The following is a 13,264-nucleotide window of genomic DNA, read 5'->3' as shown; positions in this document are numbered from 1 at the left end:
TTCCTCCATTCCTCCATCCCACCCCGAGCCCCCCTGTCAAGACCCCCAGTCAGAGCGCACACAAAATGAGACCCCAATTCCAACAATTCTAAATAGAATTTTGCACTAAACCCAAAGTATTACAAATATATGTTTGTCAGACAACGGCTTGTGCAGCCTATTAGAATGTCTGGGGTTTGGCTTTGGTTATAGCCTATTGTGTGCCAGGGTGAATCATAACTAAGCAATGCCAATAACGGAATCATTACAGTTGATTAATTTAAGAATGTATTGGTTGCCATTGTTTTTATTTGGTATTATTTTGAGCTAGCTATATGAGCTGGAAAGGAGAGGTTCTTTAATTGTGTTCAGGACGATTTATTGTCAATGTCTCCTCGTAAAACTGTTATCAGAACAGCAATTATGCAGTATACTTTGAATACCCACATATCTGATGAACACGTGGCCCATGGCGACATGTTCATTAGATATGTGGTTATTCAAAGTATACTGCATAATTGCTGTTCTGATAACAGTTTTGCGAGGAGACATTGACAATAAATCGTCCTGAACAGTAATAGTGATTGGGTTGGTCTGGGGCCGATATACCCCGACAGTTAAAATCTCTTTACTGACGCTATCATCACATGGGGTGATAATTATCCCTCCCCTCCAGAGCTCCTGGGGCTCTTCCCGCCGCGGGGTCCAAGGGGTTAGTTAAGGTTGCCAGAGATTCGTTAAAAAGCCTTAATCAGTGGGTTTTGGGTGGTGGAGATGTTGTTGGTGTGGTTGTTTGCTGCTGAAAGGGGAGGGAAGCGCTTGAGGAGGACGGGAGCGTAGCAAGGGGCTCTGTGAAACGTCAGAAACAGCACACAAGCATCGCCACGTAATTACGGACTCCTATTATGGTCCATCTACCCTCCCAGGAGTCTCAGAGTTTCATTTACTCCCCGGCTGGTTCAGGCAGCATCCGCAGCGTGCCAGCGTGCGCCTCATTTGAAGTGCCAGAGCAAGAGAGAAGCAGAGAGAGTGTGAAGGGAAAGCAAGAGAGAGTCGACTGATTCTCACTGAGAAAAAGCAATAGTTCCAAGAAAGGTGCCGTAGCCATTGCAGAGTCAGTTTCCCAGTGCGATCAGCCCTGAGCTGAGCCAGCTTTACGCACACACGAGCGCATCTGTTCGGCATCAGTTAAGCTCAGTCAGTTGCGACCGTGAGTCAACAGGAGTGGGAAGTGGGGAGGACTTTTTAAGAGGACTTCTTGAAAACCCAGATGCAGGACGCTGTGATTTTATATGGAGACTCTATTTGTTGTTTATGCGCGTGTATGGATGGACCGGATGCGTAGAGATTTGTGATCGAGGGAAAACAAACCAGGGGAAAAGCTTTTTTCTTCTCTCTGTAGAAATTTGGTTTACTGCCGCTGCTGCGTCTGGATGTGAGCAGCAACTGTGCTTTGCTTGGAAAACTGAGGTTTCTCCGGCTGGTTTGTAGGCGCTGTTCCTGTTCGTGCGTTCTATGTGCAAGGATACATTTGGCTCGCTTATTATTATTGCTCGGTTTTTTTCTACTGTATCCTATTTGCGTCATGACTTCTAGCTATGCACATGTAAGGGACAGGCAAGCAACGATATCAAATCGCTTGGAGAGTCCGATTACATCGAATCTGGAAAACCTTCAAGCCAAAAAGAACTTCTCCGTGAGCCACCTGTTGGATCTGGAGGAGGCCAGGGAAATGGTTGGGACACAGGCGGACGATAGTGTCGGTGAGGCAGGGAGGAATATGCTGGAGTCTCCGGGGCTGACCAGTGGGAGCGACACCACCCTGCAGGAGAGTAAGTAAGAAGTGGACACCAAGTGCAGCCTATACACTCGGGACTGATTAACACCTTAACGCAGAAATGGATTATTAGGCTACATTAGCAAATGCAGGCTAGGTCTATATCTTGTAAACTATAGGAACCCATGTTAATAATTCGCAAAATAATCCGCATGATTTGAGGTTTGAACCCATTTTGATGTGCGCCATCGGTAATTTGAGTGAGCCTCTTTGGAGAAGAATTGCAGTGTACAGTGTGAACAAAACAAAATTATGAACACAATACTGCAAGCAACTTTCATTTATTTTCATTAAGTCTTGCACAGTCTTTTCCCGTTGAAATATAGAGTCCTTCGTGACTCGTGGTAATATATCGTCTCTGACGACTACACTGAAAACGACAATTCATTTACCATAACACTTTGACATCAACGAAGTATGGCGATATTGGTGGATGTGGTCAACAAAATAAATATTATGGAAAAGTCAAGCTTTACAATAATAAATCAAAACAAACACTACTATGGAGGCGTCCACAACTGCCTTGGTGACTTAGATGGGTCAGGAGGATAGCCTGAAATGTGGTTTGTCTATAATTATATTTTTTAAACGCGATAGAGGAGACATAAGTCAATTTGGATACACTCCATTAAAAGCAAAAGAACACAGCGGGTTTTCCCCATTCAGCCATACTGTTGAGAGAGTAAATGAACCCGTCAGGTCCCGGGTGATACGCCCTCCTATCCAGAGTCATTTGGAGAGGTTGACAGAAACGTTAGGGTTTAATGAGTGTTATTGTTATTTTACGGGTAAATCGGACCTCGAGGAGAGGTATGTGAGAAACGTGGGTAAGGGAAGGCGCAAGTTGATGTCGTTAATTCACAGTTATTTCGCTTGTCAAACAACTTCAGAATATTTCTACATAATAATTTGTCATAATTATCGGATGTGTCCTGTTGACGTGGCTGTGACAATTACGGGATCAAATAACACAACGTCATTAGATCTGCTTGTCAAGAAAAACTATGTTCCGTAATTAATCATGTTGGGATGTTTGTGTAATGTTTGGTATTCGTAAACACATTTAGGTCTATAGAAAACAAGGAATAAACGTGTAATATTAGGAGGCGGAACACATAGCTTGGACAATTAACATCATGCAAAGCCCATAAATCATCGTTGTGAATTTTCTTACTTTTACAATATATTACCAACAATTTCACACGAGCTTTAACTAATTCCCATAAACATTTTTTTCATGGAGTCAGATCGCAGTAGGCTCTAGACTACTATAATTTGGTTAAGGCCTAAATCATCATGATTATAGGCATCCGTTGAAATTGAATGGTTTTCACCCCGTTTACCACATAAAAGGTTTCTTATGTGGTTCGATCAGCCTCCAGTAAAGCATCACGCCATTTGTCAGTATGCAAACAACAACTGCACCTTTGGCCTAATGTTTTCAGCTCAGATCGTTATATTTCTTAGGCCTTCACATAATAACATGGTTTTAATGTATTATTTTAGCAGGGACAAACAACATACCTACTGGGCAGAAACGGGTTGAATAATCGTTGTTTCCATATCACAAAAAAATAATAATAATTGATGACGTGGAAAACAGTTTGGAATTGCAAAAGTCATCAATGTAAGGGTTTTAGTTGTTTTTTTTTCACCCAACCTGCAACCTAAATCCAATGACATAATGAGATTGTTGGTTGATTTCACTTTGAATTCACCTGAGTTGACAACTCAACCAAATGTAAATCAAAACTAGACGTTGAACTGACATTTGTGCCCAGTGGATATTTTCCTAGTGCAGAACTATCCTATCGATTTTCAGTTCATGTTTTAATTTGTCATTTCGAAATTTACACATGATCCTTTTTGGCAACGAAAAAACTCAGCTAAATTTGATAGAAACAAATAGCCTATATCGATTATATTATTTTGGCAATCGTTGTATTGTAAAAATGTGTATATTTTTTTATGCACAACTATTTAGCCTAATAATGATTTTTGAAGCCCATTTCCCACGCCTATTACGCTATGATACATGTAATTGATATGAGTAACATAATAACAGAAATAGCCTTTATGTCCTGTTTGTAACGACGTTCTTCTCTTGTTGAAAGAGAGTCGGACCGAAATGCAGCGTGTAAGTTACTCATGTTTATTAGGAAGACAAACGAACGAACTATACACGAATAACTAATAAATACAAAAAACAACAAACAGACCGTGAAACCTATTACAGCCTGACTGGTGAAACTAACACAGAGACAGGAACAATCACCCACGAAATGTAAAGCGAAACTCAGGCTACCTAAATACGGTTCCCAATCAGAGACAACGAGAATCACCTGACTCTGATTGAGAACCGCCTCAGGCAGCCAAACCTATTAAACACACACACCCCTAATCAGCTACAATCCCAAACACTACAAAACCCCAATACCAAAATACAATACAATAACCCATGTCACACCCTGGTCTAACCAAATATATAACGAAAACACAAAATACAATGACCAAGGCGTGACACTGTTATATCGTCTGCTGCTACGTGTGACTTAGCAGTTGTTCTTTTATCATTAGTTTACAACAAGATACCCTATTACAATGAGTGCAATTGCAACTTTACAGAATTCACAATTGGTTTCAGATTAATATAAATTATTAGCATAACATAATACATGTATTTTATACATTCTAGTTTCAAACGTTTTTTTACACAGTATTTGATCGTTAATGTTATAATTAAGATAAGCCTCTTATAGCCCTGGAACTGTGTTCCCAATGTCGACTGTGTTCCCAATGTCGACTGTGTTCCCAATGTCGACTGTGTTCCCAATGTCGACTGTGTTCCCAATGTCGACTGTGTTCCCAATGTCGACTGTGTTCCCAATGTCGACTGTGTTCCCAATGTCGACTGTGTTCCCAATGTCGACTGTGTTCCCAATGTCGACTGTGTTCCCAATGTCGACTGTGTTCCCAATGTCGACTGTGTTCCCAATGTCGACTGTGTTCCCAATGTCGACTGTGTTCCCAATGTCGACTGTGTTCCCAATGTCGAATGTGTTCCCAATGTCGACTGTGTTCCCAATGTCGACTGTGTTCCCAATGTCGACTGTGTTCCCAATGTCGACTGTGTTCCCAATGTCGACTGTGTTCCCAATGTCGACTGTGTTCCCAATGTCGACTTTCCGCATTTTTTTTTTGTATTATTAGTCTCTCCGGGTGTATTCCTGATATAAAATCTACATATTTAAAACGTTGAAATGGACAAGATAGTGATGTAACATTTATTTTAAGCCTGCCCTAGCATGTACATGTTGGGACCTTCTTGAGTCTTCCAAACTTTCGACCACAAGGCCAACCACAGCAATAGGCGACAGAAAATGTGATTGGTAAAATAAAGAGAAACATGAAGTTTAATATATACTCCATTCTGTGTTGCCTTGCTATAAAGAAAATAAACTTACTAAGAGAATAGGCCTTTTAATAGAAACTTTATGGCTGTTGTTCAGTGCATTCATCATGGTTTTCCATTGATGAATGGGTAAAAGATGTAAATGGTTGTTCTTCAGCGTGAAATTGTGCAAAAGAGACTTGGAGGCTTCATTTGGATTCACACATTCACCCACTGTAGCAACAGTAACAATTATAACATTCTCAGTACAATAAGGTCATAGAAGAGGTTATACATCCTCTGAGAAGAGAAATAAAGCATATATAGTTGGTGATTGACAAGAAAAGTCTTCTCTCTCCCACCCCCTCTCTCTCTTCCTCTCTTTCTCTCTCTCTCCCTCTCTTCCCCTCTCTCTCTCTCTCTCTCTCTCTCTCTCTCTCACTCACTCACTCACTCACTCACTCTCTCTCTCTCTCTCTCTCTCTCTCTCTCTCTCTCTCTCTCTCTCTCTCTCTCTCTCTCTCACTCTCACTCTCTCTCTCTCTCTCTCTCTCTCTCTCTCTCTCTCTCTCTCTCTCTCTCTCTCTCTCTCTCTCTCTCTCTCTCTCCCTCTCTCTCTCTCTCCCTCGCTTTCCCTCTCAATTCAATTCAATTCAAAGGGCTTTATTGGCATGGGAAACATGTTAACATTGCCAAAGCTAGTGGACTAGATAATAAACAAAAGTGAAATAAACTATAAAAAATGTCAAGTAAACACTACACTCACAAAAGTTCCAAAGGAATAGAGACATTTCAAATGTCATATTATGGCTATATACAGTGTTGTAACGATGTCTCTCTCTCTCTTTCTCCCCACCTCTACCTTTCCCTCTTTCTCTCATTACGTTATATGATGACAACAAACTGGGTTGTAGAAACAGTCCACAGTGAACACACTTGAGAGACAATATGGTGCTATTGACAGGAAGTGTTTATGTACTGTAAGCCTATGTGTGTGTACCTGTATTCAGTACATTATACACCGTATAAAATATAACATATATCTCTATCGTAGTATGTTTATCTGTGTGAACCTGTACGCGTATAAATGGGATAAACAAATGTAGGATATAAAAATACTTATTGGGAGCAGACAGTCAACAGTGAGAGGATGTTTACTGTTTCTGTTAGATCACAGATCATATTCTACAGTTAGTCTGTGCGGAGTATTTCCTGTGTCTGACCATGATGTTGTGTTGTAGATGAGCAGCTGAACGCAGAGGAGAAGAAGAAGAGGAAACAGAGGAGGAACAGAACTACGTTCAACAGCAGCCAGCTACAGGCTCTGGAGAGGGTGTTTGAGAGGACACACTACCCCGACGCCTTCGTCAGAGAGGACCTGGCACGCAGAGTCAACCTCACAGAGGCACGGGTGCAGGTAGGATCACAGTATGCCATTTGCAGACGCTTTTATCCTAAGCATACATTTTTAGTTTGGGTGGCCTCATCGGCTCTACCAACTGAGCCACAGAGAACCACGACCTCCCGGTCATTAGCATACTGTAATCCTAATAGCCCCAGCCACGTGATCCTAATAGGTGATCTTCAGGCTCCCACGTTCTTGTGTTATCTCATCATAAAGAGGACTCCACAGCATAATCCTAATAGGTGATCCTCAGGCTCCCACGTTCTTGTGTTATCTCATCATAAAGAGGACTCCACAGCATAATCCTAATAGGTGATCCTCAGGCTCCCACGTTCTTGTGTTATCTCATCATAAAGAGGACTCCACAGCATAATCCTAATAGGTGATCCTCAGGCTCCCACGTTCTTGTGTTATCTCATCATAAAGAGGACTCCACAGCATAATCCTAATAGGTGATCCTCAGGCTCCCACGTTCTTGTGTTATCTCATCATAAAGAGGACTCCACAGCATAATCCTAATAGGTGATCCTCAGGCTCCCACGTTCTTGTGTTATCTCATCATAAAGAGGACTCCACAGCATAATCCTAATAGGTGATCCTCAGGCTCCCACGTTCTTGTGTTATCTCATCATAAAGAGGACTCCACAGCATAATCCTAATAGGTGATCCTCAGGCTCCCACGTTCTTGTGTTATCTCATCATAAAGAGGACTCCACAGCATAATCCTAATAGGTGATCCTCAGGCTCCCACGTTCTTGTGTTATCTCATCATAAAGAGGACTCCACAGCATAATCCTAATAGGTGATCCTCAGGCTCCCACGTTCTTGTGTTATCTCATCATAAAGAGGACTCCACAGCATAATCCTAATAGGTGATCCTCAGGCTCCCACGTTCTTGTGTTATCTCATCATAAAGAGGACTCCACAGCATAATCCTAATAGGTGATCCTCAGGCTCCCACGTTCTTGTGTTATCTCATCATAAAGAGGACTCCACAGCATAATCCTAATAGGTGATCCTCAGGCTCCCACGTTCTTGTGTTATCTCATCATAAAGAGGACTCCACAGCATAATCCTAATAGGTGATACTCAGGCTCCCACGTTCTTGTGTTATCTCATCATAAAGAGGACTCCACAGCATAATCCTAATAGGTGATCTTCAGGCTCCCACGTTCTTGTGTTATCTCATCATAAAGAGGACTCCACAGCATAATCCTAATAGGTGATCCTCAGGCTCCCACGTTCTTGTGTTATCTCATCATAAAGAGGACTCCACAGCATAATCCTAATAGGTGATCCTCAGGCTCCCACGTTCTTGTGTCCTCTAATCATGGAAACTATTAGGACCCAAGGACCTTGCAGGCTATTTCTCTATATCAGACAAATGTATGATATTTATTAAAAACATTGGGTAGATCTTGATGGCACAGTTGTGTATGTGTGGGTACGTGTGTGTGTGAGAGAGAGAGATGGAGAAAGAGAGAGAAAGGGAGAGACTGAACAAGAGAGTGAAGGAGAGAGAGCGAACATCTGTGATTAATTCGTACCAGAGCGGGATGCAGAAATCCTTTGATAAAAGAGACTTTGGGCTCATTCCTGAGGCGCTGCGTAAGCTGTGCCTCCCGAGCCTCGGCGCTCCCAAAACGTTTAATAATGGATTTGATTTCAGAGTGAGGAACGGCATTATTAGTTCCCCAGTCAGGCCCTTGATCTGCTAACAAAGGAGGCATGTGCTGTGTGTGTGTGTGTGTGTGTGTGTGTGTCTGTGTGTGTGTGTGTGTGTGTGTGTTTGTGTGTGTGTGTGTGTGTGTGTGTGTGTGTGTGTGTGTGTGTGTGTGGTTGAGTATGGAGGACTCGACACTGAAGGGACAGTGTTTCATCATCATGGCGTGCTGAGAGATACGACTCAGTGTTACAGTATTAGATATCAACAAAGGTTATACAAGATTACCTTTATAAACATGCATGTTAATGCTTTGTAAAATGTAAAACATCAATCTCATGGAGAAGTAGTTGATATCATTAAATTCAGGAGTTAAATATGATATAAGTTCTGAAATATTAAGATATGAATAACTTTTTACATAGAGATATAGTGTGAAGGATTTATATCAGTATTAAAAGTAGTTTATATACTTTAGCTAAATTAAACGTCTATAATTACTGTCATTATCAATTGGACTGCTTTTATTTGAGGGACTACTGTACATTAATTCTTTGAATGTGCGCTCATTTGTATGTATTTCTCCCAGGTCTGGTTTCAGAATAGAAGAGCAAAGTTTCGTCGGAACGAGCGAGCCATGTTGGCCAGCAAGAACGCCTCGCTCCTTAAGTCCTACTCCGGAGACGTCACGGCCGTGGAGCAGCCCATCGTACCCCGTCCGGCCCCCCGCCCAAATGACTACCTATCCTGGGGCAGTGCCTCTCCTTACAGGTAGACCCTCTCGCCCCCACCTTCCTATCATTGTCATAGCTCTACCCCTTTCACCGAAAACACAGATCCAACCGCTCTCTCCTTCAGACCCCAGGCTCCCTCTCTCACCCCTTGCTCCTGCAATAACCACACTTTAACCCTACCACCCCTTCTTTAATGCCACTTCCAGCCCCGTCTCCCCTCACGAGCACCCCACCACCCCTAACCTCCAACCCCCTCTCCTCTCACTAACACCCCACCACTCCATCACCCCTAACCTCCAACCCCCTCTCCCCTCACTAGCACCCCACCACCCCTAACCTCCAACCCCCTCTCCTCTCCTCTCACTAACACCCTACCACCCCATCACCCCTAACCTCCAACCCCCTCTCACCTCACTAGCACCCCACCACCCCTAACCTCCAACCCCCTCTCCTCTCACTAACACCCCTCCACCCCATCACCCCTAACCTCCAACGCCCTCTCCTCTCCTCTCCTCTCCCCTCACTAACACCCCACCACCCCTAACCTCCAACCCCCTCTCCTCTCACTAACACCCCTCCACCCCATCACCCCTAACCTCCAACCCCCTCTCCCCTCACTAGGACCCCACCACCCCTAACCTCCAACCCCCTCTCCTCTCACTAACACCCCACCACTCCATCACCCCTAACCTGCAACCCCCTCTCCCCTCACTAGCACCCCACCACCCCTAACCTCCAACCCCCTCTCCTCTCACTAACACCCCACCACCCCATCACCCCTAACCTCCAACCCCCTCCCACCTCACTAGCACCCCACCACCCCTAACCTCCAACCCCTCTCCTCTCACTAACACCCCTCCACCCCATCACCCCTAACTTCCAACGCCCTCTCCTCTCCTCTCCCCTCACTAACACCCCACCACCCCTAACCTCCAACCCCCTCTCCTCTCACTAACACCCCTCCACCCCATCACCCCTAACTTCCAACGCCCTCTCCTCTCCTCTCCCCTCACTAACACCCCACCACCCCTAACCTCCAACCCCCTCTCCTCTCACTAACACCCCACCACCCCTAACCTCCAACCCCCTCTCACCTCACTAACACCCCACCACCCCTAACCTCCAACCCCCTCTCACCTCACTAACACCCCACCACCCCTAACCTCCAACCCCCTCTCACCTCACTAACACCCCACCACCCCTACCCTCCAACCCCTCTCCTCTCACTAACACCCCACCACCCCTAACCTCCAACCCCTCTCCTTTCACTAACACCCCACCACCCCTAACCTCCAACCCCTCTCACCTCACTAACACCCCATCACCACTAACCTCCAACCCCCTCTCCTCTCACTAACACCCCACCACCCCTAACCTCCAACCCCCTCTCACCTCACTAACACCCCACCACCCCTAACCTCCAACCCCCTCTCCTCTCACTAACACCCCACCACCCCTAACCTCCAACCCCCTCTCCTCTCACTAACACCCCACCACCCCTAACCTCCAACCCCTTCTCCTCTCACTAACACCCCACCACCCCTAACCTCCAACCCCCTCTCCTCTCACTAACACCCACCACCCCTAACCTCCAACCCCCTCTCCTCTCACTAACACCCCACCACCCCTAACCTCCAACCCCCTCTCCTTTCACTAACATCACACCACCCCTAACCTCCAACCCCCTCTCCTCTCACTAACACCCCACCACCACTTCCTCCTCCCTTCTTACCTGCATACACCACATATTGACACTAACCCTTCCAGATCTCTCTTTTGGTCCACCTGGATCCAATGAAACAGTCACTGTATTCGACCTTGGCTTTGTTACACAATAGTCAGGTTTAGTCAATAGTGTGTTTCTTTTTGAAGATTTGTGTTACAAGTAACAGTAGAAAAACCTGTCCCTATTTGTCATAGTTTTAGTGGTTGAATTCAGTCAGGCCTATACTTTCCTCTCCATCTCTCAGTTTTTGCCAGTTCTACACTCTCTCCAATGACCTTTCTTACACACATCACAAACTAATATTCTAAAAACACAGTGCATGAATGTTTTGTATAATCTATGGTGGCACAATATAGATTGAGTCCTATTTCTAGAACTACAGAGTATCTGTAAACAGGTCAGTCTTTCTCTCTTTTCATTCCTTTTCTCCATTCTCCTTAACACGAGGGAGGAATGAGAGATCCAATGGCCCTCGTGATGAGGTGATAATCTGAAAACAAACCGTATTAAATCCACTGTTGATCCCTGTGACCTTCTCTGTTATACAATACCAAATGATAAACACTAGAGCAACAGCAGGCTCCACTGGGCAGGATTTTTTGTGCCTCTGGTTACATTGGTTGTGATTTACAGTAAACCCCCCCATGAAACTAAGTATAACATTTCTGGCCTGGGCGCTGTGACCAAAGGCTCCATTCTCCAAATGTATCTCAGTGGGGAACCCATGTGGCTCACCCATGTGGCTCAGGTGGTAGAGCATGGAGCTTGCAACGCCAAGGTTGTGGGTTTGATTCCCATGGGGGACAAATAATAAGATGTAGGCAAGTCGCTCTGGATAAGAGCGTCTGCTGAATGACTAAATTGAGATGGCTTTCTGGCCCGGCTGTACTCACCATAGTGGATAGTCACATGACCAGAAGTAATGCCAGTGAATAATATCACACTAATGTGGTGCTAACACATACATCACCATTTATATATTCTTATTAAGCTGGTACCCAATGCCGGAGGGAGTGCCAATGCGAGTGCCACAGAAAATGCTGCCCTCACAAAGCAAGTACTCTTTCACTTTACTACGTGTGGTTCCTTATTTTTTGTATTTTTTGGCTTGATGTGTCTTGGTATTTTCCAGAGTAAGTCAAAACAAACGAATTATTCAGTCATCATTAAAAAGACTGCCAAAATCTTGACTTTTACAGCAATGAACAATTAAACACGTTTTATGTTTTTCCTCATGATGAGCTCTGTGATGTTAATAACAATGCTATTCTAGTTGAACTCACATTGTCATGTTGGCTCCATCGCCGCTGGTTACAGTTCTATCTGACCTTTGCCCTCTGTACCGTTCTCTCCTCCAGTGCCATGGCAACCTACCCCCCCACATGCTCCAACCCCAATACATCCCAGGGAATGAACATGGCTAACAGCATCGCCAACCTGCGGCTCAAAGCCAAGGAGTACAGCTTGAACCACGTGCCCACGGTCAACTGAGGAGAGAGGGGGGAGAGAGAGGCTTCATGGTGGGGCTGGGGTCTCTCTCTCTCTCTCTCACACGTCTGTCCTACACAGACAGACAGTAAGACCCCTGCCTGGCCCCCACAGGGATGATTAAGATCTGCCCTCCATTTTAGCTTGAAGTCTCCTCTCGTTCCGGAGCTATAGCGATGGACCTGCTTCCTATACTGTCCGCAAACCTGAAGCATCTGATGAGAAAGCAAGCGACGCGGGGGAATCATGAGAGGCTGTTTCTGTGAGCTGCGTCTCTCCAATCCTGAGCATCGCTGAACTGTCGCTGTCTGTACTAACCAATTAAACAAAAGAGATCAACAAATTAAACCAAAGAGATCAACCAATTAAACCAAAGACATCTAGACTGGGACTGGATGCTGTAGCAAATGACTGTTTTTATTCTTTCTTTCAATTTGGTTTTGACTGAATGAAAGGCTAGTCTCCAAAGATATGGAAATCATGACAGAATCAATCTGACTGTCAGGCTGTCAGTGTCCATCTCTAGTTTTATTCACGGTCAAGACCACAGTGACCACTTCCTTGGGGTGAGGAGGAGATGAGGAGGAGACACCAGGATGGACGACTTCTCAAATGGAGTTTCCTGTATTTTTATTATAGAGCATTCAATAGGATTATAACAGCAGAATGGGATGAGTAATTTCCTGATCAACAACAACAACAACATCAACAAGGACTTATCCTTGGGAGGTTACAAACATTTATACGTTTTAATATTTTTTCTTTTCACATTTCTTTCCATTTTATTCCACTGACAAGCAAACCCTTTTCCCGACGTATTTTGATTCATATAATGCCATGGTACACTATACAGGAAAGGTTCATGGAACCCATTTCTGAATCCAAGACCGTAGTTTCGCTTCATCTTTGTATGATATTCTTTATTTGTAACAGATAATCATGTATATTAATAAACTCAAGCAAAGTAATGCCACTGTGTCAGACTTACACGGTTGAAAGCTATTTGAGGGTTGCACTATCCAGCCACGATATCTACATGAG

General features: G+C 44.3%; 1 protein-coding gene across 2 annotated transcripts; it reads left to right on the top strand.

Moving 5' to 3' along the window:
- The first annotated feature begins 734 nt into the window (after positions 1-734).
- prrx1b (paired related homeobox 1b) lies at positions 735-13,210 on the top strand. 2 transcript variants are annotated; one of them, XM_064935992.1, is made up of 5 exons: positions 735-1,811; positions 6,449-6,624; positions 8,865-9,046; positions 11,727-11,788; positions 12,094-13,210. In XM_064935992.1, exons 1-5 carry the CDS (start codon positions 1,565-1,567, stop codon positions 12,147-12,149), a joined length of 723 nt encoding a protein of 240 aa, XP_064792064.1. In that variant the 5' UTR covers positions 735-1,564; the 3' UTR covers positions 12,150-13,210. The 2 variants fall into 2 exon arrangements, with proteins under 2 accessions (XP_064792064.1, XP_064792063.1); XM_064935991.1 differs by lacking the exon at positions 11,727-11,788 and having other exon boundaries at positions 737-1,811.
- Positions 13,211-13,264: the final 54 nt, after the last annotated feature.

Source organism: Oncorhynchus masou, chromosome 24 (genome assembly GCF_036934945.1).
Source record: "Oncorhynchus masou masou isolate Uvic2021 chromosome 24, UVic_Omas_1.1, whole genome shotgun sequence".
Taxonomy (NCBI): domain Eukaryota; kingdom Metazoa; phylum Chordata; class Actinopteri; order Salmoniformes; family Salmonidae; genus Oncorhynchus; species Oncorhynchus masou.
Note: the sequence above shows the minus strand (reverse complement) of the source record. Positions and strands in the feature narration are given on the sequence as shown.